Genomic DNA, 24,566 nt, shown 5'->3' with positions numbered 1-24,566 from the left:
AAAAGCTCAGTTAGATGGATTTCTAAATGCGTCCTAACTCAGATCTTCCCCTAAACAAGCCACACTGCAGAACTCACTCACACATGCTGTCCCTTAGGGGAGAAAATTTAACCCATAACTGTCTTTCTGGTCAGACTTTATTGAGGTAAAAATATGGAGTTTAATATTGTATATCGGCATTATGAGGAAAAAAAAAAATCGTCCAGCCCTAATCATTGACAGAGACTGTGCGTGAGAAAACCTCTGTTTGTGAGTCAAGATGAACATAAATTGTATCTTGTTGAGATTCCTTTGTCCCGCTGACTAGCAGAATGTCTCCAGACAAAGTTGCGCGATCACTGATAACTTAGTGAGACGTGTTGATGAGGAGTGAGTGGGGAGGTAATCCGTCCGTCCGTGGTGACGTCATCGGGTTGTGTCTGTGGGGAGCAGAGCAGAAGGAGAGCAGAGAAGAGCAGGACAGAGCAGGACAGAGCAGCAGCAGAGCATCCCAGGACGCATCACTGGAGCCGGGGCTCAACTCTCAACTGACCGACAAACTTCGGACGCTTCCGCTAAAGTTGCAAAAATGGGTAAGTTTTACCTTCCCCGTCACACACGTGGATACAACTCTCATCTTTGTGGTGAAGTTTTGACTCGTAACGTTTCCCTCTCGTGCGACCCGGTTTCAATAGAGTTCAGCATTAGAGCAGTGTGCTACAGAGACTTGGAAGAAAGCGATTAGTGAGCTTAAGTCGATCAGGATTCCTCAGCAGGGAGACTTTACTGAGGTGTTATTAAACCCCCTTTACAACTACATGCATTCACTGTTTATCCTACAACTTTCAATAAGGATCCTGATCTGTAATCGATTATTATTTCATCAAGTTGACATCCAACGGGCCACGCCCTTTATTATTATCTATGTGTTTTTCTATTTTTTTGAATGTATGAAGTTTTTTTTTGTTTTTGTTTTTGTTTTGTTGTTGTTGTCAAAACTAAAATATCAGTTTGAATCTGAACAACAGGATTGAAACAGAATGAGAATAATGTAGATTGTAGAATAATCACATGTAAGACCAAAACCTACAATTCCATCATCATAAAGTCATATTTCAAATGAAGGATGATTTAATTTTCAAAATTCAACAATTATAGCATCAACATTTTTCATTTATTTATATATTTATATAAATATATAATTTTTTTTATTATTATTTGGGACAGTTTAAAATACAACGAAACAATATAAACAGGGAAAACCCCCCAAAAAACCCTCAAGTTCCTTGAATAAGAGGGCTCGGGATATTACATTTAAACATGAACTAAAGAGAAAGAAAGAAATAATAAAGTTGACTTTCTCAAAACAAACACACACAAACCATCATTCTGCCATATATGATCAAATAGAGACGTAGAGACAGATAATGTCTAACGCAGAGTAAAATGAGTTGGACACCACCTCTCGAGGTGTTTCCTCAACTTAACCGCACAGCATGTGTTGCTTGTAGGGAGTAACTAAAAGCTGCTGGAAGCAACATGTTGTATTTGTCAATGGCTTCGTGAGTCAAGCATGCAATGCAATGTCTGTCGTGCTAAAGCTTGTAATTGTTATCTGAAGAGCTGAGACAATCCCATCTTTTGGCCATCTGCTTCCAACCTATAGGGGAGATCATGTCATGGAAGAAGTGGAACATTTCCACACCCCTTAGGACTTAAAAGTGACAGATTATTGCACAAAGCAGTCCACTACATAACCCAGAGTTTTTTTTTACATACATTAAAGTGTGTATTTATTTGCTATTTTTCCGCTGCATTCTGGATATTTTGTAGAACCAAAGTGGGTTTGGTGGGCATTTCTTTTAGTCGTTTGAGTAATTTGCCCCAGTGCAGTTGAGGCTATGGGGAAGAAAGCAGTGTGAGAATGTGTATCGATGCTCATTAATTCGCTCCAAAGCTCCAACAGAAGCGTCTTTGTGCTCCTAATTTGGAGCTGCTCCTTTTGTGTGACTTCAGTGGCTCCTAATGTAGAGAGAGAGAGAGAGAAGTTCAGTGAATTGCAAGTTTCATAGCGGATGCCCTGTGAACTAATTCCCCACAGACCCTTATTCACAGGATATCGCTCTGCATGGCAATCAGCCCTTGTTCATTGTCCTCCTCTTAAAGCCTCTATCTTATATTCAAATGTCCTTTATGTGCTATTTAGAAATGTAGGAGCACTTGTGTGAGTTGCGAGATGAATTTATTGACCTGTTAAGCAGCTGCCTATTTTGGGTTGCATGAATTCATACTTGTTCTGATATCTGTGTGGCACAAGTCGAGTCCGAAAGCGGGAAAGATTGCAGGAATGAGTTGAGACCAAGATAAGCAGGACTTTTTTTTTTTTTAAAGACTTTCCATTCCCTATTTCTAAACCAGTGGTTGCCATGCTTTTTTGAAACTCAGCACACATTAGGCATATAAAAAAGGGCCCCACACACACACACACACACACACACACACACACACACACACACACACACACACACACACACACACACACACACACACACACACACACACACACACACACACACACACACACCGTAGCAAGAGCAAACCACCATCAAGTGCCAAATAGTGTATCCTCTTTTCTAGATATTGACAGTTATCACGATCAGTGATCCTGGTCATGGTACCGTGATAATTAACACTTTAAAAACTTTAAAGAAAATTCCACCCCCATTAATAACAATACAGTACTTGGTCCAAATGGGCATTGCCATTTTTACGATAAATCGAGATGAAATACGCAATCCAGATCTGATCTGAAATAAGTTTGGTCTGTTACAAACCGAGGTATGAATCTTTTTAATTCTGCCAACAATGAGCGATAGGGATTGGGAACTGAAATCAGTATATTGATCTGAATCCCCTCCAAAAGTTAAAGGAGCTCAGGGCAGGATCTAGAAATGAGTCTCGATAGTGACATCTCTGTGGTTATTGTAACTGCTGCCATCAGCCAACTGTTTGTTCATCACCGGAGCACAGCTGATACTGCGGATAGAGGATGGACACCCGATGGGTTCGGACAGATATTTAGAACTGGTGTCGGGTTCGGTCACATAGTGTCGTTTGCGCGCAGCGTTCTTCCTTTCCTGCTGCAGCAGCTGTAGCCCTGAAGAATGCAACTTTATCTGTAACGGTGAGAGCTGTGATCTGCTGTGTAAGGAGAATAGAGCAGAGGACAGTTTTAAAAGAAGTGTGACAAACTCATAACACTAATTTATTTCTGCTTTACACTGGCTTTAAAACGAATGTTTATTTTTTCTCAACTGCTGCCCTATGCTCCTTTAACGGAATCTTCCAAAACTTTCCAAATCTTTCAACATTTTGTCAAAATCCGTGAAGCAATTTTGACATAATCCTGCAAACAAACAAGCAAATGAAAAAACACCAGTGAAAATATGACCTCCCTGGAGGAGGAAATGAACCTTTCATTGCATCTTTATTCTACTGACACCTACTGACATGGAGGCGTATTATATTAATCTGCCTCCAATAGTTGAAAGCAGTAACATTTACAAACTACTGATAAATAAACAACAAATTATGACTAAGGTTTTCCATAATTACATTTATTCAACGGCTGAATAATTTCTTTGAAATATTTCTTTGCTAAATGATGACTGTGTGACCATTTTAGTTCCTGAAACATATAGTTTGTATACTTTTAACAAATGCAATGATGCAAGGACTCAAATGTGTCAGTTTTAGAAGGCGTACTGCGTGTCAGCTAAGGACAGTGCATTAGACTGTGTTGCATATTGTGGGAGGAATTCTTGGCGTCTGTTTGTTAAGGATGATAATTCTCACAAACGTCTTGTTAAGTAATGTTTTTTTTTTAAATTTTTTTTTTGGTGAAACCACTGACCTGACGCACAGAACTCTGTTGTCAGGGTTCCATTTTATGAGCAAACACAGATGAAAATTGTGATTAATGTGTCTATTACGTGACTTAACACTGCAGAGAACATGAGCCGAGGCTATAATTTCTTTACTCAACATATATTTGTGATAGGACATAATTAGGTACCACTGTAAATCACTGTACTTTTTTCCCCCCCCACTGTAAGTTCATTATGTGCAAAAGCAGATGTAGAAAAACATCAGCTCCTCACATACACTGCTATCAACATGATATCTACATTTTGGAGCCTGACCCTAAAAAAAAAACCGTTTCCTTAACGGAAAACCATGAACTCTCTTGTTTTAAGTGTTTTGTATTCAATGTGTTGGTCTTGTGGAAAAGGTCATCAAGGCTGGAAGCATCCCAGATCCAAATATTACATCATTTTCAAGGAAATAGAGACAGAAAACGATTAAGTACAGGCCTTTTTTTGGCCTTACATTGTAGATATTAGTGTTGTTTTAAGTATAACCTGATATCTGCTCATGTTATTAGACTGACCTGTAAGAAATGAGGTTGATTCTTCTTGCGTCTTAATGTTTTTGACAAATTGGCTGTTGTGGTTTTTACTCGCTTGCATTCCTGCATCTGAACTGGGATGTCTGGAAAGTGTCTGATTACGCTTCAGCAGTGATCATTGTCACCGACTCCCGTGATGAAACCGATGTGCAATACAGACGACTGCAAGGAGTGGGTTTTATTTATTTTTTAATGCCGTGATCTAGGGCTGTTCAATTATAGAAAAAATTATAATCACGATTATTCTAGTCATAACTGAAATCATGATTTGTCAAAAGATTATTTGTCAACCCAAAAAGTTACTTATTTTTTTTAACAAAACAGCTTAAAAAAAAAAAAAATATATATATATATATATATATATATATATATATATTTAATAAAATCCTTCAAACACTAACATCAAGTACAGTATGTTCACTTTTGACCAAAACAAAACACTTCTTGCACATGATGTCTTTGCTCTAGGCCTTTACGAGCAACAACTGTCCTCGTGTTGGCCTGCAGGCTAGGCTAGCTTTAGCTTTAGCTTTGAGAGGGGCATGGCGGAGGGGAGGAGCTTGCATGCACGTGCATTAAACAACTCAAAGTTAGTATTTATAATAGTTTTTTCTCATGTGTGCCACGCTTTATACTAGGGTGTCCCGATCCGATATTGATATCGGATATCGGTCCGATATCAGCCAGAAAACGAATGTCGGATATTATCGGACTGCATCTAAAATCTCTGATTTCAACGCTCCGATAAGTTTTTGTTCTTTTTGTTCCCGCCCTCAGTTGTTCCCACCATATACTGACAGTAAAAAAATAACTGAAGTGAACTTGAATTGTTGACTATTGTTCTTTGTTTGAGTAACATCACCTGATCAAGCCTTTTCTAACATTCCACACTACAAAATAAATCAGAAAAGTATGTACGATTTGTAGTGATGTTGTATCGGATCGATATCGGTACCGGCGAATAACCAAGGATGTAATATCAGTATTGTATCAGAAGTGAAAAAGTTGTATCGAGACATCCCTAGTTTATACTTTGTAGATATCCGAAATTGTTGAAGTTTGTTTTATTTAGCAAATGAAACATTTATAATAACAGTAAAAAAAAAACGGTAATCATAATAATGTAATGTCATCATTCAGTAATAATCAATATCGTAATCGAATTTCGATTCATTGCACAGCCCCATCAGATAAAGAGAAATAACAGAAGGTTGAATTATTTTTCTGATTCAATTGTAATAAATTAATTCATGGTTATTGACCTGTGTTACTAAGATATGCATAGAGGAGCATCCCTGCAGCTTTAGGAAAGCCCAACTAAAACCAACATTTTTTCTATGAATGGAAAAAAAAAATCTTTCATTATCTAGAAATAAGTGTCTCCTTCTGGAGGTAATTCATGCCAATCTGTCTCTATCGATCATTTCTGAATCCCCATCAATAATTTCTAAATTGCTCTCCAGCTTGGAATGGTTAATTACAGTGAATCCCCTGTAATGAGGTAGTCGCTGTCAGGGCGACATGATTTCTGGGATCCTTTCCAGTTGGCGTGGCACACGGCTGAGCATCTTTGATAATTATACAGCCGATGACGCCACCAGAATACATTTTTTTGCTGCTACACACACGCCTCTGAAACCGTCCTCATTTAATCAAGACTCCATTTATCTCCTGCTCGTCTTCCTGCTCCAATTTTCCTCCTTCAGGTGTCCTTCATTTTAGTTTGAAGGTTTTCTTGAGAAGAAATGTTAGTTTAACTAATGAAGCAATTTTGTTGGGATTCAGTGGATTCTTAAGTTGAGACATTGAGTTTTAGAGCGTGTGTTTATTTTATTTATTTTAAACGGGAGGGATGCAAGTGATTGTGCTTCTGTGCATGTCCCGATACAACTTTTTTACTTCCAATACGATACCAATATTGCAACCTTCAGTATTGTTCAGTATCGATATTGATCAAATATGATACCAGCATAAATTATACATAGTTTTAATACTTATTTTGTAGTGTGGAATCTTAGAAAAGGCTTGATCAAGTGATATTACTCAGAGAACAATAGTCAGCAACAGTATGTATGAGAAAATCCGACTTATTTATTATTAACTAATGGGTTACATAAGTTTGAACCTTAAAGCTGATATGCGGAGTTTCTGATAAACGTCTTGATGTCCCGCCCTGAAAAGCCTCACTTCCTCCCACTGCCTCTGCCAGTCTACCAGAAGCCACGCCTCTACTCTTCTGCACACGCAACGCGGAACATAACAGGGTTGCATTGATATAGGTCTATGGGTCAGGTAAGAGCCAAAATCATATTTACCTGTTTGCTGTTGTGACGCGTGGCCTTGTTTCCGTGCACAGTTCCGCATTCACTTTGATTGACAGTCTCAAAAACAGGAAGTTGAAGCCTATTGGCTGGGCGCACTCGGCGATTGTTTTCATTTGTACAGGGGTCTATAGGACGAAGGAGGGACTTATATACATTAATGTATATGAATGACAACTGGCAGTAGATCATAGTAAAATACTTGCTGGGTATTTTTTTTCGCATTTCAAAAGAATCATACATAAACATAGATTTCTCAGAAACTCTGGGTATCAGCTTAATTCAAAGGAATATTCTATAATTAAATAAAAAAAAAATAAAAAAAACAGACCCTAAAAAAGTATCTTAAAAAATTTAATCAATGGACTACTTGTATTTATATCAAATATTTTAGATGAATATATTCCGATACTTGGACCGATATCAATATTGGATCTGGACACCCTTAATTACAAAAATGACCAAGTTGTGCATTTGAATGTTTTAAAAAAATATCCATACATGTAGTAAAACACAAGGCTTTATAGACAGCCTTTGTACCTTCCATCGTTTCCATTAAACTGCAGATGTGGAAACAATCTGTAAAACGTCAGACCATCACGTCTGATTAGCAGAGCCGGATTTACATATCAATGACTGATACTATCTCCCCTGTGTTTTTGTCATCTCTTTTATCCAGTTAACGAAGTTAAAATGAACCAAAGAGTATAAACATCTCTTTGTTCTCTGTTGACTGCGCTAGAATGGCTCGAGGCAACAATGGATTTGGTGAAGCACAGAGATGTAGTTGATGGACATTCATCTATTGACCCAGCAGCTGTTTGGCTTGGTTGTCATATGTCTACAGTCAACCAAGCCCTTTCCACTTAGTTTTTACCTAGGTTTGAGTAAACAAGGGTAGAGATAGACATGTTTTGCTAAAAGCTAGCACGTCAATGCATGAAGTGTTAAGTACGAAAGCATGCATTTTACAAGGGAAACTAAAACACAGTCTACAATGTGACGTGACCGGTAATTTGACAGTAATGGGCTGACTATTCATTGCTCAAGTTGTTTTTTTTTTAGTCTCCATCTGTGGATTATAGAGAACACTTAACATGGAAAGATGATGATTGTGTTATGAATTATGATGTCTTATCATACTCGGGTTGTTAATGTTATTTCATTTATGGGCTCTATTAACCAGTCTGATCAATCTTCTTAGAGAAGTACCACACACAATGTTTACTCTCTGTATTGTAGGGCTGGGCCATATGGACCAAAACTCATATCTCAATATTTTTTTCTCAAAATGGTGATATACAATATACTGTAAATCTTGATTTTTTTTAAAAACAATTCAAATAGTCTTACCAGAAACCGCTGCCCAAAATGTGCCACTTTTAGCTTTTCTCCTATAAGGGACAGGACGTGTGAGTGAGTTCTGCATTGTGGCTTTTTTTAGAGGAAGTTCTGGGTTAGGGCGTACTCAGTAATCCATCTAAATGTGCTTTGAGAAGTAGCAAAAGCAGCAACTTCTAAAACGAGTATTTTTATCCAAAACAAGATATAAAATAAAAAAATATTGATATAGGCGATATTGTAATTTTCTATATTGTGAAAGTGGAAAATTCAATATATCTTAAACTGTGATATATTGCCCAGCCCTACTTTATTGTGGACCACTCCCTGTAAACCTCAGGGATTAACACTAATCTACTATTTATAGTTCTACAACACCAAACTCATGTTTTTTGTTTTTTTTTAAGGTTAGGCTTACACTTGTAATAGAAACCATGCATGTTCCAAAATGTCTACCAGGTGATTGGATGGTTGACCTGCTAAAGTTACCAGTAGCTGAGTACCTAACACTATTTCAGTGTAGCAGGTTTTGCTTGTCATTGTCTAATGTTTCATAGAGGCTTAAAGTGTAGAACTCGCCTTGTCATGCTTTAATGTGTTTTTTTTCACACAACAGCAAGTGTGACCATTTGATCATCTTCGAATGACATATCACAGGTAAACAAGTGCTTATGATGAACTCTGGGATGCTGGCTGGTTTAAGGTCATGTTCATCACACTGTGAGATGTTTGATATTTTATAATCTTTCAAAAACACAGTACATTTTGTTATATATTTCTAACCCATAAATCGGTTGAAGCAAATTTCGACAGAACTGTCCAGATTTTTGACGTGAGACCAGGTTTATGGAAGTCCGTTTCTGCCAATAAAAATAAAAAATAAAATTCACAACTGCAAGTCATAATTACAAGTTAATAAAGTCATAATTATGAGATAGAAAGTCATCATTATAAAATATAAACTGAGCATTTGCAGCAATCTACAGACACTGACGATTACCATTCTGAATTACACTTTGAATAATGATACATTTTGGCTGTTTATTCAGTTCTTAGAATTCAACACATGGTATATAGTGTATAAAATAGTGGAAGGACATAAATACGACTGTTGCAAAATTATTCTGTCACATTTTTTGTGTTTTTTTTTTTGCAACTTTACATAAAACATAATTTTTCTTATAATTATGTTTTTTTCTCTTAATTATGACTTTATATCTCATAGTTGTGACTTTCTTTCTCATAATTATGACTTTTTAGCTCACAATTATGACTTTCTCATTATCATGACTTTCTATCTCATAGAACTTTTTTCTCATAATTATGACTTTCTATCTTATAATTATGTTTTTCTTTCTCATAATTATGACTTTCTATCTTATAGTTATGACTTTCTATCTCATAATTATGTTTTTCTTTCTCATAATTATGACTTTCTATCTCATAGTTATGACTTTCTATCTCATAATTAGGATTTTCTTTCTCATAATTATGACTTTCTATCTCATAGTTATGACTTTCTTGCTCATAAGTATGACTTTATATCTCATAGTTATGACTTCCTTGCTCATAATTATGACTTTCTCTCTCATAATTATTACTTTCTTTCTCATGATTTTGAATGAACTAACTCATAATTATGACTTTCTCTCTCATAATTTTGACTTTCTTTCCCATAATATTTCTTTAGTGGTGGAAACGAGCTTCCATACAGGTCCAATGTGGGACTAAAGAGAAAAACAGGGCTCCAGCTAATTTTCCTGTCAGATTTGTTTGAGGTGAGGACAGAATATATTAGTCTGCTTTTCAAACTCTGGACACCTATAGGATTGAGCTGTTGGCTCATTATGCCATGTGCATTCAAGTCTCCACGGATGGGTTTTTGTCCACTGTGCGGCTACACAGCTGCTAAACAACCATAAGACAAAAGAATCAGGGGTTCCCTAGTAGACCAAAGAGAAATGTTCTCCCCATATGAAGAGTTGGGGTAGAGACAGCCTGGGACCATTGGACCAGAGCCAAATTCTACGCTTGGGATGAATTAAACAGGAATTTCAATGAATACCCATGTAACCCTTTATGAATGTTTCTAAGCCTCTACTTTGAGAACAATGTGCAAAATCCCATTTAAGATGTTTTTTGTTCTTGGGGGGGGGGAGAAAAACTGAGGCATTGACACCCCTAAAAGTTCATTGGCTTGCTTAGCATAGATAAGAAACAGAAACAGATGATTGCTTGGACATGTTGAGGTGATGTGGTGCCACATGTAATAGTCAGAGGAGTTTGTTTGCGCTGCCAGGAATTATTTTCCAGTGTGATAAAAAAGCTTTCCAAGTGGGAGAATGCATTGTCTGCTTATTATCCTCCAGAGAAAAGCTCGATACTGAGGAAGAAGTACTTCTGCCAAGCAGATGAAAATCTGCAAGGGCTGAGCTTTCATGCAGTGACAGCTGCAGGAAACCTTATAGCTTAAGGAAAATGTTTGGAGAGCATGTTTGCTTTAAAGGCTGTTCTGAGGTTTAAGACTGATTCATTGAATGTTGGATTGGAAACAAAAATACCCAATAGATTTACTATACACTACAGTATGTCAGCTGTGTGATGTTTTTGCTATATTCACGTATTAATTGTGAGTGTTGTCACTCAGTGTAGGAAAAGGAGAAAAATACAACCTAAAGGCAGCTGGAGGAAATCCCAGATGTTTCTGTCTGCTAAACAGCTTGACCCCATACATCCACATGTAGGGGAGATCAGTTCGCTGTGTGCATGCTATAGCTCTACCACTAGTTTTTTTTTTAATTTTTTTTTTATGCTTTTGGCTTCTACTTAATGGGAAGATATGTGTCACAATAAAGCAGCCACAACATAAAAATGTCAAGGGGCAGAAAGTCATGTGTATACAAAGCCACTTTAGACATATGATAGGGTGAACTTTATAACTGATAAAAACTGCTGCACTGACAGGGTTATCTACTTTAAAAGGACTTTAGGATTGAGGTCAAGCTCAATATTTTGCATCAAGTTTTGTTAAATCCATTAAATGCCACTTTTCATTTGACCTTTGCCCTAACAACATCAGGTAGATGTGAAACTAAATAAAACAAACTCAAACCCTGGAAAAGTCATGTGACAAATCAATCAATAGTTCTTGTTGAGAAAGATTATTATTATTCTGGATACAGTGTAAACAGAAACTATAAAAAATAGTTATATTGTGAACCTATTTATATTGTAGGGAACATATTATATACATAAATGTAATTGGAGTCTAAAGCCACAAAAAAAACACTTTAAAAAGAAAATAGACTAATATAAGACCTCTTTACAGTTATTTGAGTCATTCTGACTTGTGCAACTTGTGGTGATGACGCGCTGGTGACGACATAATCCAAGATGGCGGCGGCCCGGACTACAGCCGACACTATGTAATAAAAGCCTTAAAAGACATGGATATAATGAAAAGAGTGGATGGACAGAGGCATAAACATGCTGACACACACGGACACACACAGACTTTCTAAACACACACAGACCTTGGTAAACGGAACATGCTTCACCAGCCGGCTGGCACTAGGACCCAGAGGCTGAATAAGTGCGTCCCCTGTATTGCATTCACAGGCTGTAATATCACCAGTTTATAATTTTACATGTTGTTAGAGCTACTGTCTTTACCAGGGAGATAATATTTATTCATGGTGATTGTTTTCTGGAGCTTTACTGGGATTTTTACCGGTGATTAGTTCATATCTCCTTCTGCTCCGCGGTCCAAACTGACACCGTAGCCAGACACACACACACACACACACACACACACACACACACACACACACACACACACACACACACACACACACACACACACACACACACACACACACACACACACACACGAGTGTGTCACACATGTCACTCAGTCACATTAAGGAAGGTTGCGGTCATTATACGGGGTGGATTAAAGAATGAATAAAAGCTTGTTTTATCCCGTTCTTCTCCGTGTTATTATCACATTATGAAAAAGTTTAAAAATAGCAGGAATTAGTGCTGGTCTCGAACGGTCTTGAGAGAAAATCCCGAGTCCGGGCAGCCCGAGTCCGAGACAAGACCAAGTCAAAATGCTTCAGAGTCCGAGACGAGACCGAGACCTTTAAAATTTGGTCTCGAGACCAAGACCGGTCTCGACTACCACAACACTAGAAAAAGGCAGGTCCCAAACTGTCCTCCTTTATGGAGGACATCCCAAACTGTCCTCCTTTATGGAGGACAGTTTGGGATTAGGAAAAAAACCCTCGCACACACAGAAACGCCAAAGACACATTTAGAACTAATTTTGAAAACATAGCAAAGAACACGTTGAAACATGATCCGTTCGCTTCATTCTGTACAGTTCAGCCATTCGCAGATGACGTTAAACGACCTTGGGCAGTTCTGATTCAGAAACAAAGTTCCAGGTGGTGGTAGGAAAGAGGAGGAGGAGGAGGGGGAGGGGGACGGAACCTTGGTCGACATAACATCCTGGAGAATAGTCAGATAAGCCGGTCTTGAACGGCTGGCTTGTGGGGAGTCGAATGAGATAACAATTTGTTTTTCGGTCAGGCTAAGCACAATTTTCCTTGAGCCTATTGTTCTCCTGGTCTATTTAAAGCTATATTTTGAATTTATCAAACAAACCAGTTCCAAGAGTCTGTCTGGAAGAAACTCAAAATACTGAAAATGCGGACAATTTTGAATTACAGTAAGTTGTGAACAAAGAATGGATTCAATAGGAATATTTTGACCAGCGTGTGTGATCATGAGCTCAGTCTAGATTTGTTGCTATGTCAATGTTTAGACATCTATAAAGGAGGTTGTTTCAACCATAAATGTCTGTTTTGATAGGCAGGGATACATAGTGTGCTGCTGAAAATGTGCAAACCAGTGCTTAAAGGAATAAAGTAATGAGTTGACCTTTTCTTAGAGGTTAGCAGTCATGAATATCAAACTTTGTAGACGAGTGTTACACTCCATCAGAGTACAAACAACTCTGAGTGTTAAAGAATGTCATCATCAGGTGTTGAGCAACTCTCTTGACTTTCCATGGATCCAGTCTTAGGATACAGGGCTTTAAGACACTCTTTGTGCAACATAGTTATTGCAGTGATCTCTGTGTTGCTTGCTCTGTTGTCATAGTGCAGACATTGAATCCTGACCTGGAGGGGTCCGACCGGTGAAAAAGAGGAGGCCCAACCTAATGAGGCATTGGTAGAGTAGCAATAGTGGGTTCAAAAAGGGTAAAGTCTTGGGTCAAGGGTGAGAGGTTGGCAGCAAGAGGCCAAGAACAATAGAAGTGTCGAGACTAAAGCAGGGAAAGAGATCCCAAAACCTGGGGGAGAGACGGGGGTGGGGGGGTGAAGGGGGTGGAGGGGGGTGGGTTACTCATGGGAAGCAACCCCAAGATTAGCTGGAGAGTCTTCATGTCCCAGTGCCTCATTATGTTTCTATTGTGTGTGTTGACATGCTTATGCAGTGCAACAAGTGGGGGAATGAACGTCTCCATTCTGAGTGAGATGGGACGTTCAAGCAGCTGGACTGTGAGAATGTTTGAGCTGGGCAAGTTCTCATCATGTGTCAGCTGGACATATGGAGCGTGGGATATTCAAGTGCCTCTTGAGATAATGCATGCATTTTTATTCTGCCGTAATAATAATTGGTCAATCAGTGTACACCCACCTAATTTTCAATTGTTTTAAAAAAGATCATAACATCTGAACTATGCCTTGTTAGATTTGTGTGCATGCAGTGCATTTTAACGAGGAACTACACAGCAAACATCTATAAGGTAGGCCGAGTTTCTCAGTAACGGGCATGTGGTAGGTCAAAATAAAGATGTTCCCAAGTTGAAGTTTGTCAGTTAAAGACATAGGGCTTATAGATTAATAAATCAAAGATAATTTGCTAAAGGAAAGACGTGGAGTCCTGTAAGTGGCATAGAAGTATTTTTACCTCATTCTTACTGTGATATCTTGTGTTTCTCCACCAGACAAGGAGGACAGTGATTCACTTGAAATCACTTTTGTCCTAATTTGTTCTCGGTATTCCTCGTGATATCGCCTCACACCGCGAGACATTCAATTTCGGGCGGATTTGGATCTTTCTGTGTAAACCCCAAAATAAACATCCGCCATTGTTTTGCTGCCACTTTCTTTGGCAGAGTTTTGGGGGCAAACACAAGAAATCATGTCAAGATTGAAGTAAAAACACTTCTATGCGTCCGTCTCTGGGACTTTATATCCCGCAATGCAATTCATGAAACTTTTCCAACAATGTCAATAAACTGAGTGTTTACAGTGGAGATCCAAACAAAAATTTGAGATCAAACATGTATTAATCGATGAGGCCAGCACTATGTCTTTATCTGTTAAAAAAATCTTGCCTCCAGTAGCTTCAAAAACAACAAGAAGGCATAGTCATCAACATACCTCGTCAAAAAAAAACAGAACAAGGGCATCAACTCCGGAAAAATAACTGCACGCTTCTCATTTTTGAATTCCATCAAGGTATTGATACCCTGATGCCACACACCGAATTTGGTTATCCTATCTTTAACAGTTTCTGACAAAAGCTGTTCCCTTTAACTTGGACAGAGGGACGGACGGAGCTCGGACCTATATCCCCCCCTTTCCACACTTTGTGGCGGGGGATAATAAAGGAAGTCTGAAAACAGCTGCAAACATCCACTGAACAGCCACATTTGGAGCATAGGTGTAATCATTTAGGTTTCCCTTCCTCTTTCCATTACTCAACAAACTGCACTGCACTTGGTAAAATGACTCCTTTCTCTCCCATAATGCAATAACAACTTCAGTTGTCAGAGTTGTTGCATCCATCTGTTGGATAGAAGTCTATGGGCCATTCATCTCTTCGTATGTACGTTTAGAGAAGCTTTGCTGTTGACCTGACACCAGTTCACCCTTTTTCTTTTCTTTGACAACTTCTGACAGAAACTGCCCACTGCAGACCAACCACACCCCACAATAACTGCAGATGCTCTGACTCAGTCATCTGGCCTTGTTTCCAAGGGGAAGATTCATGTGCTTCCCAACCTATTCTAATTACAAACAGGCACTACAGAGATGACTTGTGTCACTTTACCTGTTAGTAGTTATTACATTAAATTCAGCACATACAGTTTTCAAATCGTTGTAGTGTATATGTCAAGAGCAAATTAGTTTTCTAAACTGTGCGTAACATCAAATGCATGCATAGCAGTGTTATTTTTTGCCCAAAGACAGGTAGGTCTCAAGAAATTTGGAAATGCTCCGTGATCTGGCTCACTCACAAAATGCACCACACACCCATACCCAACCCTTGGGGGGCTGGATGGTGGGGCTGGGGGTGGAGGGGGCCGCCACCTGTGTTACTATGTAGTGGCGTGGGGGCGGCACTCCCACCCTAGTTGCCCTACTAATCCCTCCAATTTTAATCACATCTCAACATGCCACCCCCCGGAGGGTGTATTATCACTTACACCCTCCGGCCTATTACACCACATACACATAAATCCACAGAGGCTGGATGGGGAGCACCGCTCCCCTCCATCCCCCTTCTTTTAATCACACCCCATACATTCACCAAACACACACATTCACACAGGGGATCGGGAAGTGCCTCTCCATTGGGGAATGGAGAGGCACCATAACAGGGTGGTGGGTTGGTACACACATTTGGGCCTCTCCGGTGGGGGCCTGGCCCCTCTGTTGGTGGCTGGGCCACTGCATAGAGTAAAAATACATCACGATGGTGCGGTCGGGCGTGGCGGTGGGTCTCGGAGGGGCTTTGCCGGGGTCTCTCCTTGCGGGGTCTTTCCGGGCGGTGTCGGCCTGGTGGGGCGCGGGGGTGCCTCTCCCCCTTGGGTGTGGCTTGGTGCTTGTTTCGTCTCCTGGTGGCCTTGGGGGCGGGCCCCGCGGTGTGCGGGCCCGGGGCGGCCTGCCTCGCCGGTTTGGGGGGTGGGTGTGCTGGGGGGGTGCTGGTGTCCTCACCGGGGTTGGGGCGGGGTTGTTTGGCGCCTCGGGATGATGCTGTTTACTGGGGGGGCGGCGCTAGCTGTTCCGGTGGTTGAGGTTGCTTTCGGCCGCCTGGTGGGTACGTCCTGCCATCTGCGGACTGGTGGGTGGGTCCGGGGCATCTTTGGCTGGGGGCTGCTGTCCCTTACTTGATGTGTGCCGTTGGGGTGCCTCCGTCCCCGCGGTGGGGGTCGCCGGTTGCTCGCGGGCCGGCGGGGGGCGCTGCCCCGTGGCTTGCGCCGTCCGGGGGACGGCGGGCCCTGGGCTGCTGGCCTTGTGCCGTCTGGGGCTGTGCGGTTCTGCTGGGCTGTGGCCGGGTCCTGGGCCGGGGTGGGGGGCGCGTCCCGGGGGGCTTGGCCCGGGGGCTTGCCCTTGGGGGGTCCTGTTCCCGGGGGGTGCTCCTGGGGCCCGGGGTGCTTGGCCTGCTGGCCGGGCCGGTCGTGGCGGGGGTCTTTCGGGGCGGGTGGCGCGTGCCGCGCCCTTGCGTACCTACTGGTACGGCCCCTGCTTGGGCAGTGCCCCGTGAGGCAGGGTGTCGGGGCCCGAACAGGGGGCCACATCCCGGCGGGGCGGTCTGGCTTGGCCCTTGGGGGGGGCCCTGGCTTTAAAAAAAACTGAAGCTCGTGGCGCGGGCGGCATCAGCAGGGGGTGATCTGGGGCGCCATGGGGGGCTAGGTTGGGGTGCCTGGGGGCCGGCGGGGGGACTCCCAGCGGCCCCCTGGTGCCTTATGCGGCTTGGGGTGTGGTCGTCCTCCCTGGGCGGGCTGCTCCTGGTGCTGCATCCATTCCGGGTCCTTCTGGCCTGGGGTCGGGCCCCTGCTGGCTCTGGGCTCGCCGGCGGGTGCCCGCCGGCTGCCCGTTCGGCGCGGCTCTGGTCGTCTGCTGGGCGTGGGCTTCGGTTCCTCCGCTGGGGCCTCGGGCAGGGAGTTCTCTGGGCCCTCCCCTCGGGGGGTTGGGCGCGGGGGTGTGTGTGGGGGGGGGGGGGGGTCGGTGGGGTGGGGGGTCTGGGGGTTGGGGGTGGGATCGGTGGCGTGGTGCGCTGGGTCCTTGGCTCCTTGGGGCTTTCTCGGGTGTGTATGGGGGGGGCGATGGCTGCCTCTCGGCTTGGGACCTTGGGGGCGTGCGGGGGGCTGCTTGGCCGTGGGGTGGTCGCCGGGGGCCCTTAGGCTGCCCGCTCTCGCTGCTGGCCTGACTGCTTCTTCGGGCCCGGGGGCGGCTCGTGGGTTTTGCAGTGGCGGTTCTTGGAAATACATTTGTCATGTATGCACTGGCCTTGGGCTGTGGGATAACACTCATACTGGGCTCAACCTTAGACACCTTGCACCTTGTTCCCAAATACCTGTTTTATGGAATTTCCACTCACCTCTTCCTCTGTTCACAGCCACCACTATTATTCCTAAACCGCACACTGGTCACCAAACTGCACAATATACACAACCACAATTTCACATCGCATCACTTGGAACCTAACAACTATTCCCCACTCATTCCATATCCTATCTTGTATCCCTCTTCCCTGTTAACTTCCCCACCCCCCTCCAACCCCTCACCTTGGTGTAAACACTGCCCTCTCTTTTTTTTACATCCTCCCTTTAATAAAGTATTTCTTACCCTTCCCTAGGGAGGGCTGGTGATGGTCACAATTATGCAATGAAATAAATAAATTTATTTAATTGCAATAATAAAATATGCATTGCTGTTAAAAGATTGCACTTCTTGTAGTGTTAACCTTCGACAGCATGTGCAGACAAGGTAAAAAAAGAAAAAAAAAAAAAAAAAAAAAAAAAAAAAAAAAAAAAAAAAAAAAAAAAAAAAAAAAAAAAAAAAAAAAAAAAAAAAAAAAAAGGAAATGCTCCGTGATTAGTTAGGGGTGTATTTGTTTATTATTTTTCTTCCAATTACATGTTCCAATATTGCAGGAACTACAACACATAGGAAACTATGATTTGGTATTGGCCCCCATTACTAAATTGGGCATATCTAAAAAAGTATTAATCCGATCAAACTAAAAATGTACAGTGTGCGTATTTATTAATCACGGAACAATTACTGAAAAAATCTGAATTTTTTTTAGACCAAAGTGCATTAGATGTCCTCAAAATTTGTTCACCGGTATGACTGTGTGAGTGACTGGTGTGAATGAATAATGGTTTCTGTAACGCGAAAGAAAATGCTATATAAACCCAAGCCATTATTATTATTGTTACGTTCGCTCCCTAATAGTCATAGTCTGGTTATGGTCACTTATATGTGACTTATATTATAATGTCCTTATATACAGGTGTACCACCAGTCCATAAGTAACGTCACCTCGTCGTTACAGTCACTTAAAAAAAAGGTGATATCCTCTCCTTGATCAAAGCCACTCAACTTTGATTTGACCTGAACTAAGTGATGAAAAACAGCTATCTGCTTTTGCAAATATTGTTTTAAACAGAGAAACATACGCTTTATGATCGCACTTTGTTTAAGCTGTGGCTAGTCGTACATGCAAATACAAAAAAGTATTTGTATTTTCTCCTCCCACTATTTATTGTGACCGATCCGCCCACATTGTTTATTCCTCAGAGGCAAAAACGCTAAGTTGGTTGGGCGTGTTGTGTACTTGACTGACTCAATCCTAATTGCGCTGGGTTTGGTTTGTAGATGCTCTGCAACATTTAACTGCGTGCGTGTTGAAGTTCGCACACGTTTTTACAGTCACAGACCTTTAATAGATCTGCATCTAAGTGGTTCAAATTTCTCTCAGATTTTTCCGTTTTTTTGCCAAGAAAACGATGAGATTGTTATAAAGAAAATAGACTTTTTATTTGTTTGTAGCCACAAGGAAGAACAAGGCACGTTATGACTCAGTTCACTGTGATTTTTCCCTTCTCTGTCCACATGATTAACCATTATGGATGACGATGGGCTAGCACACTCAATTTTTCCATATAATGACGTTAGATATTTCTAAAGGAATGCTGCTCTAAGCCTTGTAAACACCGTAGAGAGTTGCTTTTTTATTGTTAACCAGTAACAGTTATAATAATTTGATGTTAGTGCAGTTTTTTCATGCCTTTGTCACGTTTTGCATTGTAAACCCTTTTATATGCTGCATTTTCTGTTAAGAGTTACTAGTAAAGCCTTTGTTGCCTGTATTCAGAATAAAGTGGGTCAGCAGGCAATTAATCTGCATATTGAACTTGATCATGTGTTGCTTCTGCAAACTGATCAATGACTTGGATTCATCCCAAAGGTAAGAGCAGGGAAATAGAGCAGATTGAGGTGGACCTTCATGTGAAATCAGGTCAGTAATGACAAAGTAATAACTGCAACAGTGATGAGAATCATTCATGACAAAAATAAACAACACCTATACATTCACATAAATCCCTTAGTCATATGATTATTATTTTGTCCATTTTTGTCTCATAAAGAGACATTTTTAAGTTAGTGTTAGTTGTGGTCAAGCAGCGTCTCCACTATTTTTGGAGTGTGGGAATCACAATTATTTACACACATGCTCCTCAGATTTTTTTCTCATTTTTAAAAAAAATTCTACGATGATTCAAAATGTCCACATTTGGATGTTAACAGTTTTTGCAGATTTCTTTTTTAGGCTTTGAAAGGTCAAGCAGCAGATTTTAGGTTCTTGCAGGTTGCAGTAGAAGCTGGATTGTCAGACTTGTTTTTGAGGTGGTTTATGTGGTGATTCGACCTGGCTTTGTGCAGATCTGGTTCCCTGAGAACTCCTTCTTCACTGAAGACTAAGTGGGGTACAGGTCTTTATGGCTGGCTGAACACAGAATAGCATTCAGGGCTCCGAGTCTCACAGCATGAAAGGCTGACCCACAATGAAGACTCCCTCATTTGTGTGGGCTTCATCATCATTCGGTTTGTGTTCTTAAAGGGACTGGTACTGTTTCAATGCTGAATCTGAGCCTGTAGCACTCCAACATTCACGTGACTATTCTGTTTTTGTGTCTGCATTTTTTTTTTCTTCTGTTTTCTGAGGATAAATGCACTTTTACTCTTGTGATAATCAGTAGCTATACCTATTAACATCAGTAAACAAGTACATTATCAAGCTTTATTTCATGATTACTTTTATTATGAGCCATGGGGAGCAGTGCTGCAACAGTAAGAGGGTCAAAAGGTAGGTTGAATAAGGAGATGAGTTAGGTAAGCCATGGGTTAACATCTAGTAAGCTACAGTTAATCTCATAAGATGTGTATTGGGTGCATGGTGAAACATGTGATTAATAAGCCACATTATTGATAAAGAGCTAATACCTATGCATATGGAAGTCAGGAAAATATGCTACCTGAAGAGGAATTCACATTTTCCCACGTTCTACCAGAGCAGACGGGTGGGGTACGATGGTCCACCACCCTAAACCCACACTCCCCACTCGGCCCCACCCTGCAGGTATACCTACCAACGGGTTGTGGAGATTATTCATGCAGATTTGGTGTAGAACAGTATTGATTTTGTTGATGAAAAGTTTTCGTCATAGTTTTTGGCGTCTTTATTTATGATAATAAATGACTATAACTATTTTTTAAAAATAAATACGTGAACGTAAACTAAATTAAAATATACCGTTATTTCGTCAACTAATAAAAAAAAAAGGTATCCAATCCAATAAACTCTTATGCTTTATATGTTAGTCGACTATATCTGTAACAGATTTAGTCCATTATCGTAATATCATTTAGTTGACTAAAACGAGACTATAACTGAAATAGTACTGATGACTGAATTTTGACTATTCAACTAAGTTGCATTTTAGTCAGTAGACTACGACTTTCTTATGTATACATCTAAGTTAGATTTAGGACATTTAGGAAAAGGTTGGGAGTTATAATGAGAACCAGGCGGGGGATGTTGATGACTATGTCTTCTGGTTTATCCTCTCATCAACAAGATACACTGGAGTTTGTGTTAAAGGCAGACAGCACAGTATAGTAACTAAGTATAGAAATATGAGAAATAGTGAGTCTTTAAAGTACAGTACATTTAAAACCAAAATAAGTTATAAGAAAACTATTTTGGGATATTCTATATTGTTTATGAAAAAGTCTCGATGTACTTTATATCGCTATATCACATGGTTTAGGTTAATATTTAATGCCAGAGTAATGCACATTATGTAGTCTCTATTTTCTTAAAGTTTTGGGATCAGTTGTGTTTTTTCACTTGACCACAGCGGTTCTTTTGACTTCCAATTTTAGCATCAACTGCAATGTAGAAACCCTAAAATCATCCAAAGTTGATCTATGCACCAGTTTTGATGAGTCGCTGAAGTTCATAAACATGATTTTGCATCCCCTGGCTTTTACTGGGTGGAGCGTAAGAAATCTTGAAGATTAGTATAACATTAGTTGTTATGGGATCCCCACTAAGTTCACTTCCCTGACCCCTGAGGGCCCCCTCCCCTGCTGATCCTCCTCTTCTATGAGGTCTGGTATCCGTGAGAAGACCCAACTCCATCTCTACTTTAGCATGGCTCCCCCGCTCAGCTGAAAGGCCTTTTTCTCATTAGCATGCCCCTGGGGCTACGCGGCCGGCTGTTGCCAAACAAACACTGCCAAAAATCTTCTTCCCTCTCTCCTGCAGTGTCTGATCCCTGGTCCTTTCTCTTCATCCATCTTATTCCTTGTCTCTCATGCCTGTCTTGTGTTTAACACATTGCTGCTCTTTGTCAACCCTTGCAGTATCAGCTCCTGTGCTCATTTAAAAACCCTCTACTTTTGTATTTGGTTTTCTTTCCCCCCATGTTTCCTATGTTGACTGCATCAGCCTAGAGCAGGATTTACCTTCCTGTTCAGGAAATGTAGAAATGGGTTTGCTTCATGACCTCGTTGAGATGTAGAATTTGCCAGATGGAGAGAAGGTCATTGTCAGAGGTAGCAAATATATGCTGCAGTGCAGAGGGAAAGGGCATATGGTGCAAATCAGAGGATGAAGGGCCCACCATCCACCACGGCGTACACCCCCACCCCCCACACACCCTCCTATTTCTGACTGTGGTCAGATGGGAAGTAGACAAAGGTGATTGTGTCCCAACTTTCCAGTTCTCACCCTGCAGCGTTTTCCAGATTTCTTTTCATGTGGATTCTTGGGTTTCTAAGACAGGCAGCACTAGTTGGAGATATGTTCATGCATCATTTAGAACAGTGGTTCTCAAACTTTTCTGGCTCAAGTACCCTTTTTTTCTTACTTTGGAATGCAAGTTCCTGTACCCACTTATGTCTGACTACTACATTTTACCCAGAATTCTGAGAAAAAACAACCCATACAAGCCCATATTTTTAATGTTGTCATTTGTCTTCCTCTCTCTTTCTCACGTACCCCCTGTAGTGCCATCGCATACCCTTATTTGAGAAACACTGATTTAGAAGCTGTAAAATTTGACAATCTTGAAAGTTTCCAGTAAACAAACCCCCAGTCTAAGCAGATACCAGAGGAATTCTGTATCTTAGAATGTAGCTGTGATAACAGCAGTGGTGCCTTGGTGAAGCAGATTGACGTGACGTTAGTGAATGCAGAGGTGAGAGCAAAAGGAGTTTAAAAGATAGAGCAGCAACGGAGAGACTGAAGCCGAAAACAGAATGGAGAATGTGCTGAAACAAAGCATTTTTGCCAAATGCAGGACAAACAACCATGGAAACTCAAACAGAGGGAAACCAAGAACCAGAAGCACAACAACAAAGGAGGGACTCAAGAGCACAAGGAGCCAGTTTAGTTTTCATTGAACCTTGTATGTTAAGATTTAATTTATTTAGACAAATGTAACTTAGGATATCCACTTTGATCTACTGACATGTTCAACTGTCAACTGCCAGTCTTCGTCAGAGGCGTCTGCTGATCGCTTTGATCAGCTTCGCTGAAAAAAGAAACCTTAACGCTCCACTACCTGATTCTTGAACCATGACAGAGGGGCAGGGCTGAATTTGAACCGTATATCCCGCCTCCCACTCTCATAATCCCTCCCAGTCTACTCCTCTCACGGAAGTGCACGAAAACGCAAACGAGAGCTACACGTGCACTACCGGTAAAACACGTTACCACGCAAAAGGATGCACACAAAATAAAGGAAAATGGAACATTAGATTACATGTCCAGAAGGAAAACAGCCACTTGCGTGTCCAAAATTAGTCCAAGACTGAAAACAAGTTTGCACCGTGCATGCGCTTCACTATATATCACGGCAGCCAATGAGGAGGCTCTTTTGTGGGCTCTGCTCACCCCTCCTTTCTCTAAATCCTGTGATTGGAGCTGCAGGGGGTGACCGCCAACACTTGGTCTTCTGGGTTTTTTTTAACGAAAATACTTAAATATAAGGCACAGACAGCACGCAGATGTACGATTTTTTCAGAAATGATTACTTTTACGATATACTGTATGACGCTAATACGAATGTTTTATTTTTAATAAAAGAAAATAAATTGAGTACCCCAGCTTTAACATACTATTTAAAAAGAAGATGAAAAATCTTGCTGGAATTATTATGCGGGACCTGAACCTTCTTTGGCCTGCTTGGTTTTCTTAAAGTCAGTGGCTATCCGTACGGTTTGTATATACTGACATTCTATCCGTACGCAGCGCCCCTCATTGGCCAGTTTAGGTCACGTGATAAGTCAGTCATTGGCCAGTTTAGGTCACATGACTAGGACTAAACCTAACCGTAGACCTAACCCTAAAAAATGTTGCGATATAGGGTGATAACCTAACCCTAACTCTAAGACACTATGTCCGTAGGGCAACCATACAAATAGACACTTACTTTCTTAAACAGAGGGAGATCTTGCTCAAACAACAACATTTCAAAACAGTCATTGGTGCATATTAGTACACATTTTTTTTTTTTTGTCACATACAACTTTCAAGCAAAACTTTTTTGCTTATGTTACTTTTTGCACGCCGTTTGTTGCATTTACCCATGAAATGAGATGTTCTTTCAAAGATTACAATGCTGCAGCAGGAAGAATGTGTTGTCTGTGCTTGTCATCTTTAAATTAAGGAACATTTCAAAATCAGGTGAATAATGAGATGAAGGAGGAGGAAACACAACAACAAAGAGTAATGTTTACATTAGAGGAACCAACATTAAATCTTAATTTTTGTCATCAAGCTGCACTCTCTCTGTCTAACTTTGTCAACACCTTGTGACTGGAAGCTGTAGTCGGCATTTTAAAGTTACTGTGTCATATAAGTAAACAGTGTGAGACCACTTTTGATGAATCTGCAGAATGGATATCCCACATCCACTGAGAACTGCCATTATGGCCATTAAGGCATTTTTAGGTTCTCACTCCTCATTGTAGAGAGCATGGAAAATTAGAGTCTTTCTCATAAATGGTGTTTTGGCAGTATGCCCCAATGAAGCCAAAACAACAATACTTAGCATTAGCTGTAAGTAGTCACATCTG

At 41.0% G+C, this 24,566-nt stretch overlaps 1 protein-coding gene across 2 annotated transcripts in view; it reads left to right on the top strand.

Moving 5' to 3' along the window:
* Positions 1-305: 305 nt before the first annotated feature.
* gpm6bb (glycoprotein M6Bb) overlaps positions 306-24,566 on the top strand; it is a 44,964-nt gene continuing 20,703 nt past the window's right edge. Inside the window, exon 1 of one of the 2 annotated variants that reach the window (XM_028436479.1) lies at positions 306-572. In XM_028436479.1, the coding sequence (XP_028292280.1) occupies positions 569-572 (4 nt within the window). In that variant the 5' untranslated portion in view covers positions 306-568. The remainder of the gene's footprint in view (positions 573-24,566) is intronic. The other variant, XM_028436480.1, reaches the window with a different exon arrangement.

Source organism: Gouania willdenowi, chromosome 21 (assembly GCF_900634775.1).
Source record: "Gouania willdenowi chromosome 21, fGouWil2.1, whole genome shotgun sequence".
Lineage (NCBI taxonomy): Eukaryota > Metazoa > Chordata > Actinopteri > Blenniiformes > Gobiesocidae > Gouania > Gouania willdenowi.
Note: the sequence above shows the minus strand (reverse complement) of the source record. Positions and strands in the feature narration are given on the sequence as shown.